At 38.4% G+C, this 24,732-nt stretch overlaps 1 protein-coding gene across 9 annotated transcripts in view; it reads left to right on the top strand.

Moving 5' to 3' along the window:
- MAPKAP1 (MAPK associated protein 1) overlaps window positions 1–24,732 on the top strand; it is a 156,998-nt gene that overhangs the window by 8,732 nt on the left and 123,534 nt on the right. For 7 of the 9 annotated variants that reach the window (XR_006286122.1, XR_005222442.2, XR_005222444.2 and 4 more), the window contains exons 2-3: window positions 9,177–9,504; window positions 15,488–15,577. Coding sequence is in view for 6 of the 9 variants with exons in the window: in XM_037879315.2 (XP_037735243.1) it covers window positions 9,246–9,504; window positions 15,488–15,577 (349 nt within the window). In the remaining 3 variants the exon portion in view is untranslated. The remainder of the gene's footprint in view (window positions 1–9,176; window positions 9,505–15,487; window positions 15,578–24,732) is intronic. The other 2 variants (XM_043530236.1, XM_037879314.2) reach the window with 1 other exon arrangement.

Genomic DNA, 24,732 nt, shown 5'->3' with positions numbered 1-24,732 from the left:
CTAATAGGATCTTATTCTTTATTAATTGATTATGGAACACAGTGGACTTAAAAATTACCCTTCTTTCTGAAGATTGCCTACTATTACTGAAACATAAAACAAATAGAGCAAAGAAAACTTTTTTTTTCTCTGTTCAATTTTACTTTTACAACAAAAGAGAAACATTTTTAAAAAAGGAAAATTACAGAAATTGGCAGAAGGACTGTGGCTGGGGTCGAATCTGAAACTACTTTTAACTTGAAACATGGACAATTACAACATATTTTATTAAAACCATGAGAAATTTATTTGATAAGTGGCACTTTAAAGGGGTGGCTGTGTCTTCACAAATATTCTGGTTTTGTAGGGACAATTTAGGAAATTTAACTGCAGCATAACCACATTTATTAAACTGTTAAACTAAAATGGAGGTATCCCATCCACTCAGAATTCAGAATAGTTCCTGATCCGCAACTGTATACTTATTTGTCAGTCCTCCTGAGCTGTGTACTCTAAGGCTTTTGTCTGAATAAAGATGGCTTGGTTATTTTTTTAACCATAACTTATGACAATTTCTAATAATGATCTTTAGTTATTCAGGGCATGGGGACTGCATGATTACTGTATAGTTATCTCAATAGGCGAACTGTGAATTTGCAAATCTATTCTGGCTACTATGAAATTGTCATCTGAGCTGCTGCCCTCAGAACTCACCAAAAGCATGTTCATAACAAACCTGTCTACCCTGACGTCAGACCATTGCCCTAATGCTTTGTCTAATCCCAGATAAATTCAATTTAATTTTAAAAGTAATTTATATTACATAGGTCACTGGAGAGTAAGTCTCCCTGTGGGAGCAGGGGAGATATTGCAAAAACCAGGGGTTAGGTGGGGAGGGTGGCCATAATGTCAGCCAGACTATTTGTGCAGTCATATGGATGGGGAGTTCTCATGGCATTCACCATTCAGAACAGAAGGGTTCATAGCCAACAGAGCTCAGAGGTGATGGAAGGGAAAGAAAAACTCATTTTACCATAATTTAGTGTTGCCAACTGCCATGATATTCAATATTTTTTCTCAAAGCCCCCAGCTGCTAATCATGTGTTTATACCGGAATTTCAGTTTGTGTTTGGGGAAAAAAAGGTTTCCAGCCCTTACCTTTGCAGAGAAAAGCTCGAAATACCCCCTAACTGCATTCACAGGGGAGAGGATTCTGACCAGATGGCTGGGAATGTAACGTGGGGTCAGTGGCGAGAGAATAGCCCAGAGCGCATGTGTAGTAAGATGGTGGCTGCCACATGACCCCATCCCCTTCCCCAGTCTTCTGTTTCTCCTTTGGCTGGAACAGGAGGATGAGTCCAGGATGCCCCCCAACATCCTACCCCCACCAGTTTAAATTTACCCAGGCTTTTGAAAAGCCCCTTGTTCTGGTTAGATGCCCCACCCTCCATCCTTTTAGTTGTAGCATAGGACCTGTGGTTTTTCATGATGCTGTGGCTCTGACTGATGTCTGTTTTGGGATCAGGAAGGAATTTTTCCCATTGGGCCAAATTGGCAAAAGGTTTGGTCGTTTTGTTTTTTGTTTTGCTTTGTTTGCCTTCCTCACAGCATCATTCAGTTGGGTTGAATGCAATAGGATTTAAAAGTTTTGAGTAAGGAAGGTCAAATTGTTAACTCCTTGCAACTTGTGGCCAGTATCCAATGCAGGTAAAGGCTCCTAGGGCCAGCTTCCAGTGGTAAATGAGACCTGGGCTTTTGGCTGATGGAACTTGCGGTTCTGTGAGTGGGGAGACCTGAAGTCTTTGTGGACTGAGATGCCCACCACCTTGGTGGCCTCTACGACACCTTGCTCCTGCAGTAGGGAGAAAAGAGAGGTTTCACTGTTGAACTGTGTCGCAGGGTAGGCTGTGGGGGGTCTACCCTGAGTTATGGTGTGAATGGAGTCATAGAATCATAGAATATCAAGGTTGGAAGGGACCTCAGTAGATCATCTAGTCCAACCCCCTGCTCGAAGCAGGACCAATCCCCAATTTTTGGCCCAGATCCCTAAATGGCCCCCTCGAGGATTGAACTCACAACCCTCCCCCACATAACTTGCACTGCAACCAGTTTCTGGTACTGTCAAAACAGCAGGTGGCCATGTTGCACAACTACCAAGTGTAAAATTAATAAAGTTGTGTCTTAAATCCGTCCCATACGTCTTTTATTCGTTCACCTGCATATCTTGGTCAAACTTGAATCTTAAAGGCTCAATATCAGAATACAAATAAAAAGAATTCAAATTTTATATATATATATTTTTAAAATCAGGTACATTTGAAGCCAATCTCATGCTTTAGGGGTATCTGACTTATGATATTTGAAGATGAGGTTGACAGTACTGATAGATTGAGAGTGCTTTTTTTGGTCTCAGCAATATCTATACCCTGGACTCAAGAAACGCCTTGAGATTTGAGCTTGCGTCTCTGAGCAACTCAGCTTTGGAGTCTGAGGTCTGTTTGACCCATAATACATTTAGTATCTCATAAACAGTTATCTAAATAAATATATAATTCTGTTACAAATAGTCTTTACTTAGAAACCGACATTTCGCTAACATTTTTAGAATAAAAGAGAAAAATTTGAAATCTGGATATATTTTTGTAATTAGCTATTCTCTTGCCCAGGGATATTACACTAGCTTATCTTGGGACCAGATAAAACTGCATTAGTTGAGGATCTGTCAGTGTTTTCATTATAAACTACTGTGAATGGATATTTGTAGTTATGTATCTTTAAATTTCTCAGAGCTTTAACAAGACTTGCAAACTTTCCATCGTTTTGCTGTTTTAAAAAAGAATTGTGTAATTAAGTAGGTGGTATTAAATTCAGATAATAGTCCTGATCGAGCAGAGGAGCTTTAGGTTGGGGGGGGAATCAGGCAAGTGCACGCCCGTTGTGCTTATCAGAATATTTTATGATCGATATAAATCTCAGTTTATCATGTGTAAACTTCAAATCACACCAGTTTGGATCATGTATTGTAAGTTGCTATGGCAGTGGCAAAATCTTAAATTTAATTTTCTTCCCCACCAAAAGAGAGATCTTTCACAGAACAGTTTTTGGTTTGTGGTGAACTGCAGCATAAATGGTAAACGTTTTTCAGGATTTTCTGATTTGTTTTTCCTCTTCTGCTTTCCAACATCTCAAGCTTTATATCAATATTGCATGGTCCTTTTATTTTTTTATATATCCTTGATGTAGTAGTATAGTACAGACTAGCTCTCTGTTGATATTCTGCCTTCCTTAAAATGGGAACAGCAAGTGCTTTGATGGAGAGATTGAAAAGTTATCTAGTTTTGCTGTAGCCTCTAGAGGTGTCTGCAGTGTTATTCCATAACTGTTTTCCATTGACATCTGGAAATCAATAGCCCTACACTTTCTCCCTAACAGTATGTTAGGTGCAGTATTTTATGGTTGTGGAGATAGTGATATGTTACAATGCTATTCTAAATTGGCTCATTAATACTTTCCCTATTGGTATTAATAAGTCCTACCTTAGTGCAAATACAAAATCTGGCTCCTTAGTATTTAGTTTTAGGGTAAACTAACTGTTTATGATGGCAGAAGAAATATTTTCTAATAAGAATCATTACCTACTTTTTGTTTGACAGTGTCCTGTAAAAAGGAATGCTTTTGATTTCAACTGTACTTTTCTTAGGATAATTAGTGTTGTTTATATCTTGAGCACAAAGGATGTGTATAAACATAAATCGTTATTTAACAACTAGCGTTATCATTAGTTCTCTGTGTGCTTCACTCTGCAAAGATCTTTTGACATTAATGGTACACGTATCCCATTGGTTTCTGTGGAACTTTGTATTACAGAAGTATTATTTTTCCAAGTTGCATAATATTTCAGAGTAATTTACTGCTCTTGCATTCTTAGGAGTAAAAGCAGGTGCTTACAGGCAACGCAAGCAGTGACCTCTATAGTTGAAAGAAAAGGAGGACTTGTGGCACCTTAGAGACTAACAAATTTATTTGAGCATAAGCTCTCGGGAGCTACAGCTCACTTCATCAGATGCATTCGTATTTCCATTATAAAAGGTCATTTTTAGTTGCTTACTGCTTTCTCAGAGTTTTACCACTTTGGCTGAAATTTGGTATTTCAGAAGTCCAAGAGCAAATTTTTCTGAATGTCACACTTTTGGCCCATTTTCGAGCATGGAAAATGCAAAAATTAAGTTTTTCACTAAGAAAATTATTTTGGTTTCTTCTGAATAGGTCTAAACTTCAGGAGGCAGCAGTGCAACATTGGAATGTTATATGGTTTTATTCCTGACGACGTAGATGGCCACTGAAAACTAGATTTGATCTGGCTGAGTTATAAGGATTTAAAAGTTGCATGCACTGGATTATGTTAAACTCTTATTAGCTTTATCTCCCAAACTTCAATTGATAGTGCACATAATGTGCATATGTAAAATGAGTGGAATACGTCTCAGGATTTCATTGTATGTGCACATGGGTGTGTAACAATGGAATAGAATTTCAGGTTTCAAAGACAGGATTGTGGAATATGATGTGAAGGTGTGCATGAATGCAGGTAGGACTTTCAAGGGGTACCATATGGGAAGAGGTATGACCTCTTCAGAGCCCTGCCTTATTTCACCTCCAAGGAGCTCCTGTGTTCTCTTGTCTGATATAGGTGAGGACGGAATGAGGTGTGAACTCCTCCCTCGTCAATTGCACATACTGTGCAGTGAAGGGTATCTTTATTGCTGTCCAATAAATATAGTAGCATTTCTGGAGTAATTTAATTGTTTTAAAAAAACACCCCAGAAATTCAATACAAAATATTATATTAAAAGAACATTATGATGCCAAGAGCACCCAGAAGCCAGGAAGTGACACATTAAAGTTTATAGCTCAAATTTAGATATATCCCTTTGTATATATGTATCCCTGTGTATGCACTAAGATACTGTCTTTTAATTATATGCTCGCATACCATTTTTCCCCAGGACCACTGCCTTATTTTGTGCACACTTTAGACAACTGAATGAGATGGGGTTGTGTGGTGAATTGGTTTGGGATCCAGAGCATTCTGCCTTACTCCTTGTATACTCTGTTATAAATGAGGCTGATGTACAAAGCAACCGTATTTCATTCACTGCATAAAATGCAGCAGTGGTCTACTGGAAGAAGCATTGTTATGATCAAATCAGTGTACTGAGACCCAAGGATCAGACAGGAATCAGTTATATTCTTGACTTTGCATAGACTTCCTGTGCAACCTTGAATAAGTCACTCAGCCTCTCTGTAGCTCAGTTCTGCATCTGTAAAATGATGAAGATACTACTTAACTTCACAGGAATGTGTGAGGATAAATTCATGAAGATGTGTGAGGTGCTTGAATACTACAATGATCAGACCCATAGAGAAGCCTGGAGAGAAAGAGAGACCTTGTTCAGTGCATAGCTTGGATGGTGTGCACAAAGTGAGACGTTGGGTCATGCACTGAACAATAAAGTTAAAGAAAAGAAACTGCCTCATCGCTGAGAAGTGTGCATCTTGTACACTGAACAAAGTTAAAGGTTTTGTGGTTAAGTAGTTTGTGATCATGTAATTATATCATACCCAAGGGGGCAAAGTCACAGTTTTGTAGGCTTCTTACTACAACTGTTACATTTTTAATGTTTTGTGTGGAATATACATAAAAGTTGTCTCTAAATTATATTACCATTAAATAAAACCGTATCAGTGAAGTTCAAAATGCTAAAATAATATGAAGGTTTTGATTTAAAAACACAAAATTTGTGTTTTGCTGAAGTGGTGATGGTGTCCTGATATTTTCTTATGTCTCGCTACTACACGTTGAATTGCAATAGTCAGCCGTGGGTCTGAGGAGCACATGAGCTCTGATACATTGCCTCAGCCAAGCAGATTAATGTCAATCTATCCTGCAAATCCATACTCTTGTGAGTAGTCTCATTGAAATCTGTGGGAATATTAGTATTTAAGGTTTCTCATGTAAGGGTTTATAAAGTTGAGAAGTTTGCCTGAATTTCTTTGCCTTTGTGCCTCGTGTCGGAATCATGACATTGCATTATATTTTGCCTCTGTCAAAAGTGGGAACTGATTATAATATAGATGGCAAGTGCTAAAATGCTGTGGGGGGATCAGGACTTGATGAATAATCTTCACATTGTCTGAATGAGAAGTTTGGTGGAATTTTTAAGACTTTCCAGTTAATATACATTTTAGCATGGAAGGAGTTTTAACGTACCTTTGCTAAAATTAGAAATAAAAGGGGTTCTTTTGGTTAAACTCTAGAGTTGAACACATAATTTCTTGTGATTTTTCCCATAATTATGAATAGACAAGGTGATTGCATGTATAAGACTGTAAGGAAGCCTGAGCAATTTAGCATGCGGACTGTTGATAGCTCGAAGTCGGGGTACAATGTAGAAAGGTAAAAATATCGCATCTGCTGTTACATGTTGTTAACTCCCTCAGCAGACATTAAATCATTTCAAGTACAATAATAGTGTAGGAGGTAAATTAACTAACCATTAACAATCTTATAAATACACAATTAACATGACAACATTTATATGACACATTGATGGGGCAGCAGTAATTTTTGATTGGGAGTTTGCAGACCTTTGAGAAGCCTAAGGCTGCTGCTTGTTTAAACAAATTCTTACCATTTGCAGGTGAGCAGTGCCTTTTCCAGTACTAAGTGAGGTGTAAATAATTATATTTAAAGAACATTCTCAGTACACAACCTGGGAGACATTTCCGTTTTAAATATCCATCTACTGTACTTAGTTGTCTGTACTCCTGAGGTCAAAGCCAGCAGGTTATTACTTAAAGGCCCTCAGCTGGCAAATTACAGCAAAGGGACACGTGCCTTATGGTCTCTCATTTTTAGCAGACAGAAATATTTACAGACAGACAATTTATTTTTCTAATTAAAGTAATTTGTCTAGACATGCATAATTGTAATTTAATAAAAGTTGCTAGAAAACAGCTAGACATTGTTAATGTAACTTATTAAAACTTGTGGTAGAAGTTGAATTATTCTTTAAGAGGTATATTTTTAACAAATGGAATGCTGGATTTCTTCTCTCCCATTCTTTTGCTGAAGTCCTGCATGGTGCTGGGACTATTATTTAATATTTATGCAATGCTATAAATCTGTATGGCACTTTACCAAAAAAAAAAAAAAGACATCTCTCCATCAAAGAGCATAGACAAGAAATGACAACAGACAAGGTGGAGAATGGGAGAGAGAGAGAACAGTTAAAACAGTAAAAATCTGTAAAGATTATGTAATTTGTGATGTTGGATTCTGACTTTTGAGGGTTTTTTATGCGGGAGGTATTGGTGATCAAATCCCATAGTATGATGCTTGCAGAGCCGCCTTTGGACCTCCATAATTTTGACTCTCTTTCCGCCATTAGTAACTGTATGTGGCTGTCACTGTTGAAGTTAAGTACTACTATTGCTTCTTTCCATTTAATACAAATATTCATGATATCCTGATGCCAGACCTGTTGGTGCCTAGTGAGGGATCTCCAGGCTGCTAGTTTCTGAGGAATAAAGTATATTTTGTGTGAAATGTGGTGTGACTTTGCCATTCCCATTTAGGTGAGCTTGCTGATGCTTCCCTGCATTCTGGGCTGTGACAGACTATAAGGCAAGGCTCAAACTGCAATCTTTTACTCTAGTTCTGTGGGAATGTACTTACTGGGGTTTGACATCCTTTTTTTCCTTAGTTCTTTCTGGGAAATTCCTTTCTCTTTTTTGAAGAAGCTCTTGCAGAATGCAGTGATAATGAGAAGTTGTCATGTACCCGCAATATGATGATTTAATCCCTGGAGTTCTATAGTTGTTTTGAATCATTTTTTTTTCCTGGAAGTGGGAATGTTTCAGCCATGCATTTGTATGAAAGGCAGTGCTGTCTAACAGATATAAACCACAAAGATTGAAAGTTCACGGTCCTGGGTTCTGTTTCTTGCTCTGCCATGGCGGTAGCTATAGGCAAGAAACTATGCCTCCATTTTTGCTACATGTAAAATGGAGATAACGTTTACCTCGCAGAGTTTGGTAAATATTTGTTGTTAAGCAGTGCTATGAAAGTGCAAATTGCTGTTTGGTAAAATACTAAAGACCTTGTGGTATATGACCATGGTATTCTTCGGGTGTTACACTAATGGTCCTCTAACAAACTCCATTGAGCAGCAGTGCGAGTTAAATGTTCTGTCCTGAAATGCAAACCTTTTCTTCTCTTTTTTTAAAACATTTCTCCTGGAAATGGAAAAAACTGGAGTTCAGCTGGTAGGATGCACGTTTGGGGTTAAAGAAAGTTCCCACTTGAAACCTATGCCTTAATTTTTAGGTCTAATTATTAGTTTCCTGCTGAAGAAGTCTTTGCTGAATGAAGAAATGGTGTTCAGTGTATCATTGCCTTAGCATGCATTTTATGACTGCTGCACCAACTTTTCAACAATAAGTCATGTAGGTGGTAGCAGTCAGTGTGAAGAGCTGAACTCAGAAGACTGGAGGGAGCTGAGAGCACTCAGAGAAGGGGTGAGAGGGAGGGAGTGCAATCAGCCAGCGGGCCGATAAATCTGAGAGATCATCTCAGGAGGTGTCTGCTTTAAGGGGTGCTAAAATCAAGCATTGAAGAGGCAGTATGCAGAGGAGGGTAGGAGGAAGACAGCATCAGAGGAAGAAGAATGGAAATATAGGATTGTTGTAGGGGGTGGGTGAAAGACAAATAAAGACATAGTGGCTGATATCAATTACGTGAGAGTGGGGGGCTGAAAGCATTAAAGGAAGAGAAGGGAGAAGAGGGGAGATGTTGAATGTATAAAGGAAATTTCCTCCTGAGTGTAATAGGTAGGTGTATTGTACCTTATAGCAATCATTTGTTTTGTGTTAATTACTAGTTTGGGGGTGTACATTTTATTTAATTTTCTTAGGTTATCTATTTGAATTCAAACTGTCCCCCAGGATAAATGGTTGCCACTTTTATAGATACTCACTGTGTAAATGGTTGTACCATGTCAGAATGAAATTAAAGTAATTCAGTGCATAAAACTTAGTTAACTAATACTTAATTCCAATTTTGGATGTGACAAAAACATCCCAGAGTAAACAATCACTCTGTTTTTCTTAAAGTGCTGTATATTTTATGTTTCCAGGTACGTTTGTCCATGGAGCAGTATGGAAAGAAGAAGATAGCATAGTAAGGTGGTGGAGTTGTGGACAGGATGGCCTTCCTGGACAACCCAGCAATTATATTGGCTCATATTCGGCAGTCACATGTGACCAGTGATGACACAGGGATGTGTGAAATGGTCCTGATAGATCATGACGTTGACCTAGAGAAATTCAATCCTTCTTCAGTGACTGGAGACAGTGGTTCGGAAACGCAGGGAAGCAATGGAGAGACTCAGGGTTATGTATATTCCCAATCAGTTGATATTACCTCAAGCTGGGACTTCGGTATTAGAAGACGATCAAATACAGGTAAATGCTATTTGCAAAAAAACCTACCCCCAAACAAAACACAGAACCAGCAACAACAACATACCAGTTAGAACCTCATGCAAAAGGCTAACTTGACTTGCTTGGACCAGTTATCAGAACCCAAGTAGCTACTTATATGTCAAACCTTTCTTTTGTAACATTTAGCTAGGCAAATAGGTCTGTTTCAGGAAAAGAAATACATAATGGGCCAGTTTCTTTTCTGCATTGTAAACTGATTTTTAGTTGATTTTTCTACTCCAGTGTACCAAATCACAGTGTGTAGAAGAACTTTGAAGTTGTCAGTTTTATTACAAAAAATTAAAGATTTAGAAAATATTGTGGTAAAGAAACCATCAAAATACCAAAATTCCACTATCAGTCCTTGAAATTCTTATTGTTTAGGTACACAAAGTCGGGTATTTTTTTTTTTTTTGTGAGGATACCTACTTTTTGAGTAGTACCTACCTAGTGGGGCACCAGACCAAGTCATTCTGGCCCGAAGTATTAAAACCAATGACACAACTGAGTATAGGAAAAAAGGGGTTAGTAGATGGACAAGAAAACCAGAGTAACAGAGGCCACTGAAGAGAGAACAGGACAGGGGAGATGTGAGAGAATGTGCAACAAAAATAAGACATACATAGTGTTGGAGAAGGGAGGGAGGGAAATGGAAGGAAACAAAGTACAGAAGTAAATGTGATACATTTATACTTTGTATTTACCACATTTATTGTGGAAAACTTGAGTGAGGTGTTGGCAGAATGTTGATCGTAATTAATTTTGAGTCATAATACCTCTGAGTGCATAGAACTTCGCTAAATGAGCAGGTGTCTTTTAAAACTGCATGCCACAGTAACAAGTAATGTTAGGAGTCTTAGACCAGGATAGTCACAGTGAATGCTGACAATGTACATCATGACAGGTCAGCTGCTCTATGGGCTTTTATCATGAAACTTCAGAACAGATGATTTTGTAGTACCAAGGTCCAAGTTGGATCTTAATTCTGTAATAGCACTTTTTTCCCTGATGGTGCTCTAACAGATCAACAAATGGGAGATTTAGCAGCGAGGAATATATAGTATCAAATATATTGTCAGATTAATAACCTGATATATCCTGTACCTGGAGGGGAATTAATTCTTCATTTGAAGACAGACTCAGTGATCCATCTTGCTTTTTCATCTTTGACTTCTGCTGTATTGTATCTACAGTACTGCAAAAATCTGAGTTAGGATTTGAGGTCTCAAAATATGCTAATTTAAAGATATTTACCTTTTTGGTATATACTAATTGCTTAGTTTTTGTTAATAGGGAGAAAACATCCCTGTTCTGTTCTTTTGCAGTAGGGGGATGTGGGAGTTGGTACACACAGCCTCCAAGGAAGGTTCTGTGCTGAAATGCTCGAGTGTTGAAGGCTTGAAATAGGAAGTTCATCTCTTTCCTTGTAGGAACATACATTTGTGAAATAATTTTTTTGCAGGTAATACACCACCACCTAAAGCTCAGAAGTAAATTTAACTAGATTTTACCTACCCAGAAAAGTGATGTACCGTAATAAGTATCTTAAGATACTTTTTAAAAGGTAATGTATTGTCAAAAGTTGTGAAAAATAATTAATAGCATTGATTCAGTATAATTAAGGCATCTCGCTAAATTTGGAAATAAGGTCCATGAATATATAGTCCTAGGACTAGCTAAAACTGACTTCCATGTAGCAAAGTGAAAAGCTTAGTGTGCCAGACCGCATGGCATTTTCTTTGAGAGGTTAGTTCAGTTCAGTTGTTGTTACAGGATAAGAAAGTGGAGAAGGAGAGTTCAAAGTGTTGTGGAATTGCTGCAAAAAGTGGTACTGACAGATAGTTTCACAGAGTGGGTAGATAAAAAGATAGATTAAATTCTAATCTGAAACCATTTAACTTCCCAGTTAATGGCAGATTTTAAAACAATTGTTAGTATGGTCAGTCCAGTGGGGAGCCAAGCTGATGCCAGTTGGTTTTTTTTTGTTTTTTTTTCTTTTCTCCTCCTCTTGAACCTCCCTCATCTTGTTCTCTGATGTACATTGACACTGCCAGGCAGTTGATACAGTTATTAAGACGTACATAGCTCATGACCTGAAACAATGAATGATATAGAGAGAGTAAATTGGTCAGTTTTATTTACCCTTTCTCATAATACAAGAACAAGAGGCATCCAAAGAAATTGAAAGCAACAATTTAAAAAATAAAACCTTTTTACACAAGACACATAGTAAATTAATTAGCCTAAAGTGCTCAGTGCCAGAAAATATTAAGTGCAAGAGCTTCACATGAATCAAAAAAGGATCAGATGTTTGTATAACATGCACAGTTTGGTTAGGTAGAATAAAAAAAGTACAAGGGCATATAAATCTTCATGCATCAAGGCATAAATAAACTATTAACAGCCTGGAGTTAGAAACTTCCTTTTATGGGGAGGCTATTGCGTAAATGTAAAAATTTCTATTCTGTTAGGGCCACCAACTTCCCTGAGGCCACTTGTCTTCATTCCCATTGTAAACAATGATATGCAGTGGCTATTTCGAAGGAGGGCATCTTAGCTCTGCATCTCTGGCCTCAGCTCTATTAAGAGTAATCAGAGGTGGCGGCCATTTTGAAAGAACAGTTTTTTATGGAATTCTTTCATAGAACATCATTCTTCAGCTCTGCTGAAGAAGAAACTTTAATTTATGAAGAAAAATGACAAAAATAACTGTTAATCATAAAAAATCAATTGTAGCCATTGCGTGAGATTTCACTGAGATTTGTCTATATGGAAAGTTGGAAGAGTCAACATTATATTATTCACTGTTAAGATAATTTGGGAGAAAACATGGTCTGGCACCAGATCTTAAGGCACTAAGTATCATAAAGGACCCATGTTCTACTTAATTTTAATTCTTAAACTAATTAACAGATTTACTTGTAAATTCTTAGAAAATGCATTCTGTACTTAGAGTAGGTCCTGTAAGTTTGGGGAAGATATGCTGTGTTCTACGTATATAGAACAAAGTGATTGAATCCCTACTTTAAGGGTGAAACAGTCTTAACTAAGGAACTGCAACCAGCTCTTCAGCCATACGATTATTTTTATTAGCTACTCAATTTCAGATCTGTTAGTTTGAATATTTTTTCTTTCTAGTAAAGGACAGTAGATTTTGTGTGTTCCTTGTAGCATAGTTGAGGCACTTTACATTGGAGTAGAGTAGGTGATATAGGTGTTTATTCCAGTGGATAGTGGCAAATGTTTTTTGAGTATATGATCTCATGTTTACTCTCTATGGTTTTAATACCCACCAAGAAGTTTTTAAAGGAATTCCCACTTGTGTTGTCATTTATTTCCTTTGGTTTGGATAGAGTTGAATTCAAATTGTTTTTTCAAGAGTAAATTATGTAGCCGTAGTAATTTATCCATGCACTGCTGAGGTCTGACAAGCACTGGAACAAAATGTGTTTTACTGCAGCAGTGGAGAGTTGACATGTTGTTATAGGTCCTACAAAAATAGTGGCTATTGAGCACTCATACATGTCAGGTTACATTTTAAAGTAGGTTTAATTTAAGGCCTAAAACTTTGAAAAGTTGAAAAACCTTGAAAGTCGTCTCGGGGTGCGAGGTTGTAAAATGAAGTAAAACACTCTGTGCTGCCATGCTAGGGTTGACAGACCATGGGGCCAGGCATTGTGGGGAGCACAGGGGCTTGTCAGCCTAGTATTTATCTCTACCATAGCAGATAGGTAGGGAGAGCACAGATACTTGGTTTCCCATCTCTTCTCCCACAAAAAAAAATGTTTATTTCCAGCCCACAGAGATTATTAGCCAGAGCAAGGGGGGGAGTATGCTATACCTAGTAAAGGTCTGTAGCAAATTACCTCTCTCCCAAACTCAGGGGTAGCAGCAAAGGCTCATTTAGCCCTTAATATTTGATGGAAACAGAACTACATATGGTCAGTGAAATTTTTGACACTGAATGCTTGCAAACTAATACGTTTATGAGAATGAACCTTAAATAATTCAGACTTCTAATAGATACTGATAATTCCATGTAATTTGGAGTGGCTGTAGTACAATCACGCGATGAATGATAATTTGGAACCAACTGGTAGAGGAATTGTATTGAGATGGAATAATTGCACATATCTCCATTTGTCCTTTTAAAATAAAATTAACCCTTGACTACACAAAGCCAGATTACTAAGGCTTTGTGAGAGGAATCCCACAAGGATTAAGGAAGATGGAGTTCATACACTGCAGCTCATGGGCAAACTGCAGATCTTAAGAGGATGCCGCAAAACCCTCTTCTTTAATACGTAGTCACCCTGCCCTCTCCCCACAGAGGGACATGTCAGGCTTGAAGGGATACAGTTGCCCTTAGAAGGATCCCAGGCACCTGGACGAATAGCTTCCCTTATGTAAGAAATTGACGTGTTATTAATTACAACAATATTAAAAGATTAAAATACATTTCCTGGTTTCCCCACTTCTTCCCTTTCCCATTGGTTTCAGGGAAACCAGAAGATAATTTAAAAAGCTGAAAAAGCTATTCCAAATTATAGATATATTTACCAGAAAGATTTTATTTCTCTTTGGGGGAAGAGGAGATTTTGAGGGATTGATGCTTAATGTGGCCCAAATAAAAATTTGATTTTGAACTATAGGTACAATAGTAAATTAGAAGAAAATGGCTTCACTTTTTAAAACTAAACTCTCACAATGGAAGAACATCTTGCTTCATGTTTACCGTTACAAACAGAGATGTTTCCTGTACTTTTTTCACACTTAGTCAATTACTTTTTTTAGATATTATAGCTAAAGTGTCAACAACTTTTTTAATCAATGCTTTGGCTAAGAGTTCTGATACTTGGTAAAATGTTGGACTGCTGACCCAACATTTGCATCTTGAATGCAGTTCTAAGTATAAAGAAGGGATAGAATGTATCAGTGTATTTTTTATTGGTGAAAGTGTACAGTAATTGTCAGAGTAATTCAGTATTTTAAAATCTCCTTTAAGAGGCCATTTTAGTTAATAAATGATCACAATACATCAAAATTGTTAATATATCCAGCAAATTGTGTTTTCTCAAATGACCAAAATCATTACTTCTACTTGCCAATCTAGTTTGCTTTCTTACTGGTAATGGTGAGTTTACTGCAGTGATTATTTCTGGTGGTTGGTTTGTCGGGGTAGCTTCTACCAGTTTATTTATTTGATAGTTTGTCTCCTGAGAGAAATCTGGTGTTAACAATAAGTGAATTTCCGGAAAGAGGAGATCCTGGAGTCTGAGTTGCTTGATATTTTAACTGTTTGAGCCTTCTTTTCAAGCCCTATTTTGGAGATGGAATCAAAATATGTAAAGAAATATTATATTCATTTTAAGATTTGACTAATGTTGTGAAGATACAAATCATTTATTTTACTACCTATAAACTGTTTCAGCACACTGAAGAAAAAGCTATGCTAATTTATATCGCTTTGACATTTTATAATTTTCATGATTTTTAGATAAAGGATTTTATATTTAAAACTTTAATAGTCTAGTCTGAGTTCATTTATCTTTAATTTTTGAAACGGGTAGAGTAATTCATAACAGTAATTTTATTCCTGTAATGTAATATTCACTTGAGTTCATTTGTGCATTAAAATTCCTTTAAGACCGTTATTAATGATTTATATAATGAAATGTCATATTAATCACAGAAGTTTTCACATTTTATTATTCTCTTCCATGTTAATACTATCTTTATGATCTCTATTAATGTTTTATATCCTCTAATTTCAATTATAAATCAAGAACACTTTCATGTTTTTGTTGGTATTTGCTTTTCAGGGGTGCCACCTTTAAAATTTTATGACTTCTCCCCCTACATATGCGGTATAAAACATCTTTATTCATATAAAGGTAGTTAATTATGTCTTTGTTTATAGTAAACTTCCATTGACAAACTTATAGTAATAATATTTCTTTTCAAGCTCAGAGACTAGAACGACTACGAAAAGAGAGACAAAATCAAATAAAATGCAAAAACATTCAGTGGAAAGAGAGAAATGCTTCTTGTTCAGGTAAAGAGAAACATCTATTTTCTTTATATTTTTAATTGTTGAGTTTACTTAATATTCATTTACAGAGTTTTCAGTTTATAAACCTCGCTTAAAAACTTCCAAAACACAGAGGAAATATCAGTGAAGGATTCTGACCACCTCCTATTCTCACTTGTGTTCTCCCCGTAGTTTTCAGCCACCACCTGCCCACTCCTATTGATTTACATTGATTAAAGAAAAATCAAGACATTGATTAAAAGCTACTGTAGTTGACTGAAGTTTTAATAAATTAGAGTTTTTTAAGGAACATTTCAGAATAAAGATTGTTAACACAGTGCTTGCAGAACTTGGCAGTTTCTAACATCACTGTTTATTTTGTGTCTACACATAAAATTTAGGTCAACCTATCTAACTTGCTCAGTGATGTGAAAAATTTACACCTGTGAGAGATGTAGTTAAACCAACCTAAGCCCTGGTATAGATTCAGCTAAGTCGATGGAAGAATTCTCCCATCAACTTAACTGCCACCTCTTGAGGTGATTTACTACAGAGATGTAAAATCCCCTTCCAGTGCTGTAGCAAGTGTCTACACTACAGCAGCATAGCTGCAGTGTGACAGCTGTGCCGCTGTAGTACTCGTAGTGTAGATATACCCTGAAGCTCCTCTTAGCTTGATGATTAAGCATCAAAGACAATGAAATTGTGTTCTGGAATTTTTTGCATGGGAGCTGGTGTTTAACAAAACGAATAACTGACAAGCCTTGACTGTCTCCTTGCAACCGATCAAAGCTGATTAGAGTATCTAGCTTCCAGGTGGAAGACCACTATTTTCAAAAAAGTGATAGGATGCATAACCTATTTCAAGTGGCTTTGGATGTTATGGATGAATGTGTGGTGTGAAACGTTTTTTTAAAGGTTATATTTACAAATTTTAAAAGCAGTCTCGGTCCGTTTTCTAGGTGAGGAGGAAAGCTTAAGGGGAAAAAAAGCATAAGAGAAGTATTATGAAAATATGACTTTTGTCTTAATGGGTTTTAAGCTTCTTGGGGCTTCTAAACTCACTCTGCCCTCACTTCATCAAACCATTAATGTTATTGAAAGATGGCTCTTGCTTTTAATGTAGCTCTGCGTAAGAATGTGGACGCAGGAAACTTCAGAATGAAATGAAGCCAGAAATGCCATTTGAGGTTTTTATCTGTTTCTTAGAACCAGTAGTTATAACTAATATTTTCCCTGTAAATACCTATTACTTCCTTTTGTAACTTATAATTTAGTGTTTGTTATTACTATACTGTGGTGCTTAAATGGTAACATATGGAATTAAAAAAATTCTATGCCAATTATTTTATTTCCTAGCATAACTGATGTCTGTTCCTGTTGTATTTGACACAAACTGTCAAAGTCTTGTATGGTCTATCATGCCTCCTTCTTTCAAAATTTGTATATATCTTAACATGGTTCCTACGTAATCTCTGTCCCTAGGTCCCTGTATTTTTCTGTCTGCCCTTTGTAGGACCTTCTCCAGTTCTATAATATCTTTTTCATAAGAGAGTGAACAGAGCTGCTCACAGGATTCCAAACATGGTTGCACTAATCCCCTATACAGAGTTAAAGCATACATTTGATAGTTCTGTTAATGCATCCTAAAATGTTTTTGCCTTTTTACTCTGTTAAACTTTAAAACCTTCAATATAATGCTTAATCTTCCATAACCTCCAACCCCTTCTGCTCAGTGTTTTGTAGCTTTTGACCAGTGACGGTATAATCCTCTCTTCTTGTTTCTTATCCCTAACCATATTACTTGATGTTTCTTTGCATTGAAATGGACAATGGATTCCCAAGCTCTTGCTTTATTCTAGCTTGTTCTGTTGTCTCATTCCTGGACCACAGATCTAAGACATTGGGGGTCTCTGCTCCATGCAGCCTTAGAGGTGGACCAAACCTATCAATTATTAGCAGGGGAGGTGTTGCTCCTCCCCTTAGAAAGTTCTCCAGTTTTTTTGAGTCTTCAGATGCAAGCAGGGAGTCCCATTCTTCCCTGCTGCAGAGCAAAAAACAAAACAAAAAAATCTCCAAGTTTTGATTTGATCAGCACAGGGGTTTCCCTTTCTCCCCACAGTCTCCTTTGGAAGATGTTCTAAAAGGCACAAAATGAAATCTGTTTCCCTCAAGTGGCGTAAATCTGTGGTGTGCAGCATGGAGGATAATCCTCAGTGGTGGGTTCCCCTGCTCACTTTCAGAGCAAAGCAAGAGAGATAAATACAGAAAAATCCAGGCCATAGGCATACTGATTCCTCTGGGCCTGAACATCCACACAGAGAATTCTTCCTCATTAGGGGAAGAAGGTCAGAGTTAGAGACTCAATAGTCAAATACATATTAAAAAAACAAAACAAAAACCCTCCCACAGAGGATAGTCTCTTTTAGGCAAGAGTGTACTGAGCATAGTAAACTCTGAGTATGAAGTCTGCAGATGCCCTAAACATTCTATAGCTATATATCCCTTCTCAGGCATCCTGGGAAGGTGTAGTGGTGCAGTAAGGAATTCTAGCCACACCTAGAAGACTAGGAAAGCATCAAATTGTCGTCTCCAGCTCCTGGGTTATTCCAAAGAGGAAATGCCCATTCTTTTAGCTTCCAGAAAGAAATCTACTAACTCAGTCTGTCTATTCAAGGGCCTGCTTGAGGTTTACCTTTTGGTTCTAGGACAAAGGCCTCACTACTATATCTACCTCAGTACCATGGATTCTTGAATTTCTTTAAGATTGACTCAGACTGGGCCTGGCATTTCAGACACTCAAAGGTCAAGTTGCTGCTTTGTCTAGCATCCTTAGTGAAGCCGGGAAGTAGTGAATTTCTTCCTACCCAAATGTCCAACATTTTTTGAAAACAGCATTTCTTCTACATCCTCCTGAAGCACACAAAGTTCTTTCTTGGGATCTTAACCTGGTTCCCAGGGCCATTTCAGACCCTCCATTTGAACCACTCCTGAAGGTGTCTCATTTTCTAACCATTACAGTGGTCTTACTGATAGCAGTCAATTCAGCCCTCGGGGAGTGAGTTAGGAGTTTTTTCCTAGTAACCTCAGTACTGTACCTTCCATAAAGATGATAAAGTGGTCCTCAAATCAACTCTGCCTTCAGACCAGGCTCTGTAGAGCACAGAAAATTGTCCTTTTATCCTCCTGGCCAGCTCCGTGCATCCCAAAGAGAAACTGTGGCATACTTTGGATGTCCACAGAGCTCTCAAAGTATATATTCACCACACAGCTCAGTTCAGAAAGACAATTACTGTGTTTGTATTTTATCATCTGGTGTCAAAGGGAAAGCAGGCTTCAAAATCTTCAGTTTCCAGATGGCTAAAATTTTGTATCTCGGAAGCATACAAGTCTAAAAGCATAACTCCATCCTCCAAAATCAGAACTGACTCCCTGAGAGTAGTGGCAGTTTCATGGGCAGAAAGATCATTCGTCTCATACAAGGAAATCTCGTAAAGCAGCCACTGGGTCATCTGCTCATATTTGCTCATATTTTCTCCCAGTTCCTCAAGCTGTCCATTTAGTCATAATCTGAGGTAGCCTGTGGTAGATGGATGCGTCTCACTTAGGAGGAGGTGGTTGAGGGACATCTACATAGAACACATCACAGGACTTCGGCAATACCAGGAGGGATGAGCTGGTGTGCCAACGAGAAGCACAGTGGGGAAAGTAACTGAAATACTTTCTGTATGGATTGTATTTTCTAAATGGACAGCCTACCCTAAATTCTCAGTTACTGAGGGACAGTCTTCACTCATTGCTATATTTGCTTTCCTCAACCAACTCTCTGTATAACTTTCCATGAGTGATGTACCCGAATACTTGGATGCTAATATCTAAACTGTATTCTTAAATTTATTCACCTAAATTTGGGTTATTGCTGATTATGCACTATATGTATTTTATAACTTTAAAAACAAACTTTGTATTTGTGGATAATCTAAGCACTATACCCAGATGTACAGACACAGTTTTCTTACCCTTAGCTTTAATAAAATTTGTATATCCCAGTAACTATTAGGAGAGGGGTACTCTCATTCACAGCTCTTCATAACTGTGTAAAGTTCCCTGTGAGTGGACGCTGCCAAGAAAATCCCGGTGTCATGGATCTGTGGACCTCATTACCTTTCGCAATAAGAACATTTATCTGTGCCTTACCTGAAAATTATCTTCCTGAGAGTAATGAGGTCCACAGATCCTGCCCACCCTGAATGGGCTGATAATTTGAGACAACTATGGGATTATTAATTGGCACTAAGCATTTGTTGTTCATTGAATTCCTTGCTCTGCCGGAGGATTGTTCTATTTAGTCTTTAGTGTTTAATGTTCCTTACAGATATAGAGTGGTTAGAAATTTCTTAGGCTATGAAAATGTCTCCACTGGCAGTTTCTCAGAGGTGGTGCCACACCTCCCCTGCCACTGATTAACTGGTCTGGTCTGCGTCCAAGGCTGCATGGATCTGTAGATCTCATTACTCCAAGAAAGGAAATTTTCAGGTAAGGCATGGGTAAATTTTCCTGTTATTGCCCCTCCCTTATATTTAGTTCCCCATCCCCCAAATTTTGTCTTTGGCAGACTTCACCTTCCTGTATTTTTCTTATTTCGTGTCATTGGTGTATGAAGGGATCAGATTGGACCTTGAGAGTGACTGAATAGTTCTCCACTAGCTACTTCTTTCTGAGATACTTTGCCACTTTGTTTTGTCAACTTCTTGTGATAGGTGTCCCAAACCCAAAGCATATTTCAAGGTAAAGATTTAGATTCTGGTAGTGGAATGACTGTGTGTGCAACTCCTGCTCCGCAGTCCTCCCCTTGTCAGTAGCTCTTTTACAGGCTTGGAGGTTAGAATCTGTTTTTAAAAGTAGGTGTTATTTAGGTCTGTGCTGTATTTACTTGTGCCGTATTCACCTAGCTTACCCACATATTGCTTCCTAGACTTTTGATTTCTACTGTCTCTCATGGTTGTCAAAAGACAAAGTTAATTTTCTCCCAGTCTTTCTCCTTCTCAGTTCTTTGCTTCTTCCTCAAAAAGTTTGTAGCTGTTTCCAAAACAAAACAGAGGTTGCTTTTTTAAAAATGCATCATTTCTAATTGCTTTGAATCCCTGAGGTTTGTCTTTCAAGATTGAACAAATCCCATATGTAGATTTCCCTAACAATTCTGTTCTGGAGTGGGGTTACATTTTTTAATGTACTGATAAGCCTGACAGAGTATCTGTTGCTGGTGCATGTGGAAAAAAAAGACTCCGTAAGTATAGTATACTCTGAAACCTGTTTTAAACGATCACTTAAGGGTCTGACACATCATTGGCTTAGTCAGAGTTGCCTGTGAGCAGCTGGAATTCCCTCTCCACTCCAGTGTGTGGTAGGTAAGTAGTCTAAACTTCCTTCCTGGTGTTTGACCTTAGAGGAAATTTAAATAACAGTTAAAAAAACAAGAAAACAAAACCCACCGATCAAAATATAAACCACGGTCTAAGCTTTATCCTGAGTCTTAGATGTTTCTTGGAATTCCCAGCAGGACCTCCTCCGCCCCAGTCTCTAATTGTCTTGATATCAGGCAGACACTCCAACCTACCTCAACAATAATGAGCTCTACAGTAACTCCTCACTTAACGTCCTCCCACTTAACATTGTTTCAGAGTTACATCGCTGCTCAATTAGGGAACATAGTCATTTAAAGTTGTGCAATGCTCCCTTATAACGTTGTTTGGCTGCCTGCTCTGTCCACTGCATGTAAGATTTTGTGGAAGAGCAGTGACTTTACAAGGGAGCATTGCACAAGTTCCTCTTCTCCGCCTCCTTCCCCTCCCTCCCAGCGCTTCCCACACCACCAAACAGCTGTTTGGCAGCGCTTAGGACTTTCTGGGAGGGAGGGGGAGGAGCAGGGAAGCGCTGCATCTCCACTTCTCCTCCCTCCCTCCCCCCCCCCCCCCCCCGCAAAAAAGTCATAACTGCGAAGCGCTGGGAGGGAGGGGGAGGAGAAGGGAAGCGTTGTGTCTCCGCTCCTCCCCCTCCCTCGCAGAAAGTCCTAAACCGACCAAACAGTTGGTTGGAGGCTCTTAGGACTTTCTGTGGGGGGAAGGAGTGGGTATGCGGCGTGCTCCTGAGAGGAGGTGGAGTGGGGGTGGGAAGAGGTGGGCCTGGAGTGGAGCGGGGAAGGGAAGAGGTGAGCCTGGAGCATTCCCCCAGGAAAGTCGGCGCCTGTTCTTCTCCGGTTAAGCTGGCATTGCTGCTGCGAAGGTGCTTCCTAGTGTCCTTGCCTGCAGCGGGCTGTGCCTGGGTGGGGTAAGCCACAGGCACTTCCCAACCACAGTACTGTACAGTATATAATGCCTTTTGTCTGCCCCCAAAAAATTTCCTTGGAACCTAACCCCCTGCATTTACATTAAATCTTATGGGAAAATTGGATTAGTTTAACATCGTTTCACTTAAAGTTGCATTTTTCAGGAACATAACTACAGCCTTCAGTGAGGAGTTTCTGTACCTGTCAGCATGAGTCAGCAAAGTTCTAGAGACTGAGTTTAGGATAGCTGAACTGAAAATCACTTTATTCCTAAACAGAGTTCTCAGATCTGCCAACCTGTTACAATAGGCTTCTGTTAAAGGTGGAGAACTGTACTCCTTCACTTGGGGATTCTTTGGAGATCTCTGAAGACGGGTGAAGTATGGGGGAAATAGTTTCACTATTTCTGTCTTTCTTTTCAGTTACTATTACAGTTATTTCAAATATAAAGGGCTCCTTGTTTCTTTGGCTACCTAGATTTTATAAGCACACAGAAGGAAGTGTTGGGGAGGTAGTGGTTAGAGCAGGGGAATGGAGTTCAGGAATGAGTAGTAGTGGTAAACAAACATTTATACTCTGGTAGCATCCAAAAGCCCCGATCTAGAGCAGGGTGTCATTGTGCAGAACACTGTACTGACAGGGATGGGACAGTCACTGCCACGGAGGATGTAACATACAACCAGTGAATGTGACGAAGAATTGGTATGATGTGTGTAGTTATCATTTGTTTTAATTTTTTAAATTATAGATAGTGATAGGGTGAGGGGGAATGGCAGGAATGGGGAATTACATGGAAGAAAATGAGGAAAGGGGAAGTGGGGAGTCGCAGCTGATCACCTGCTTGGCCAAGTTCAGCAGGCAGGGTTTTGGAGGCATCACAGTGGAGGTGAGTTTTAAGGAGGGTCAAGTCGGAGCTGTACGTAGTGTATCAGGGAGATTTTTTCCATGCATAAGAGGTAGTGTGGGGAAAAGTACAAAGATATTTAAAGGGAAGTTGACTTATGGTGTTGAAGGGAGGGATGTTGGTGGGGAGAAGGTGGAGATCGATGTTCTGCTGAGTTACTAGCATTGTGGAATTTGTTCCCGCTGTGCCACTGACTCACTTGGCCTTTCTGTACCTCCGTCCCTTCACCATAAAATGGGAACAATGATACCGTCCTGCCTCATCCGTGTAGTGAGGCTACATTAATGTTAGTAAAGCACTTTTTGATCTTCAGGTAGGACACCAGAGAAGTGACAAAGCATTATTATTTTCTAAAATAATTATACTTGCTATCTTTACATAAAATAAAGTGAATCTTCAGGTCACTCAGTAGGACTTAGTGCTTTTCATCCACACATCTCAAAGCATTTACGAAGGTGGGTAAGCGTTAGCTTAATTTGTTTTATGAATGCTGAGTGGGGAAAAAAAAAAGTCATTGATAAACTTTCCTTTCTTCATAAACTTTCAAATCCCTAGTTCTCATGCAAACTATGCTAGTATGTGTTGGGAAGTTTTTGTTGCTGATACATTTTTTGCTGCATATTTTGTGGTCAAATAAATTGCATCCAGGAATTTAGTGGTTTTGTTTTCAAATATGGGAACTATTGAGGGAGATTACTTTTCATAACTGAAATACTGTGTTTCAAAGGGGTGTATGTGTGATAAAATACTTTGTGTATATGTATGTTTCTCTTTTAAAAAGATTGGCTGTCCATCCAATAGGCTTTGTAATGAGACCCTTATGGATTTTGCCTATTAAAGTGAAGTTAGAAGTGGAGTTAGAGAGGCTCTACAAAACAGCCTAAGAGGCTTCTTTATTTGTTCAGATTAATTCATCAATAAACTTTGATAACACTGAAAAATATAACAAGCTGTTCAGAAAGAAGGGGAAATGTAGTAAAATGTACAATATATTGAGACAGTCATCTGAACACTTTGGGCTTGTACAGAATAACACACTCAGCTAAAAATTCCATAAAAAAACAAAGCAAAACAACACATACAGGCTAGTTAAAAAGCTTTAGGGTGTGAAAATAGTGCAGCTAAACCTATCGTTTGTAAAAACAAACAAAAAAACACCTGTGGTTTTCCTTCTAAAACTGAAGGCCGTTACGGTGGTGTTCCCTGTCCTTTTCAATAGGTTTTCCCTATCCCTTCTCACAACACTGTGGAATGTGCTGCTGTTCCAAACTCCTGAGTCACACATAGGTTTGACTAAAATGAAAACTATGCAAAACAGATGCCACAGAAATGAACACAGAAGAACTCCAAAGATCCTCTCACTGCACATGCCAACAAAAGAAATAGCAAGCAAGCACATCTCAAATATTTCCTAAGAAACAACACAAGCAAGGAAAACACTTGAACCAATGAAATCATTCTACAGAACTCCAGGGGACAAAGTGTTTTCCAAAGGCACAAGAAATTACAGCTCACAACTCAGCAAAAGGTTATGGGCCTAGTACAGGAGTGGGTGGGTTAGCCTGCGATGTGCAGGAGATCAGACAAGATGATCATGATGGTCCCTTCTGATCTTAATGCCTATGAAACTCTATGAAACTATAACGTAGTGGCAAATAAGAGTTTTTAAAAACTAAAATAAACCTGTTGTACAAACAGAATACGTTATGGGGTTTAAATTGCCATAATTAAAGACAAAATTTAATCATGCTCTTCTGGATTAATCTATATCTTGCTCTAACCTATTGGGTATCTTTTAGTATATACCACCCTTACCAACTGTTTGAACTTTCAGGTAATCCGATGGATAAAAATAAAACTGAGTTTGTGACTAGTTACAGTTTGACAGGTTTTAACTTCACAATTCAAAAAACGAACTGCCTCCCTGAAGCATTGACCTTCTGAGTCCTG

Source organism: Chelonia mydas, chromosome 16 (genome assembly GCF_015237465.2).
Source record: "Chelonia mydas isolate rCheMyd1 chromosome 16, rCheMyd1.pri.v2, whole genome shotgun sequence".
Classification (NCBI taxonomy): Eukaryota; Metazoa; Chordata; order Testudines; family Cheloniidae; genus Chelonia; species Chelonia mydas.
This window is presented reverse-complemented; position numbering and strand designations above follow the sequence as displayed.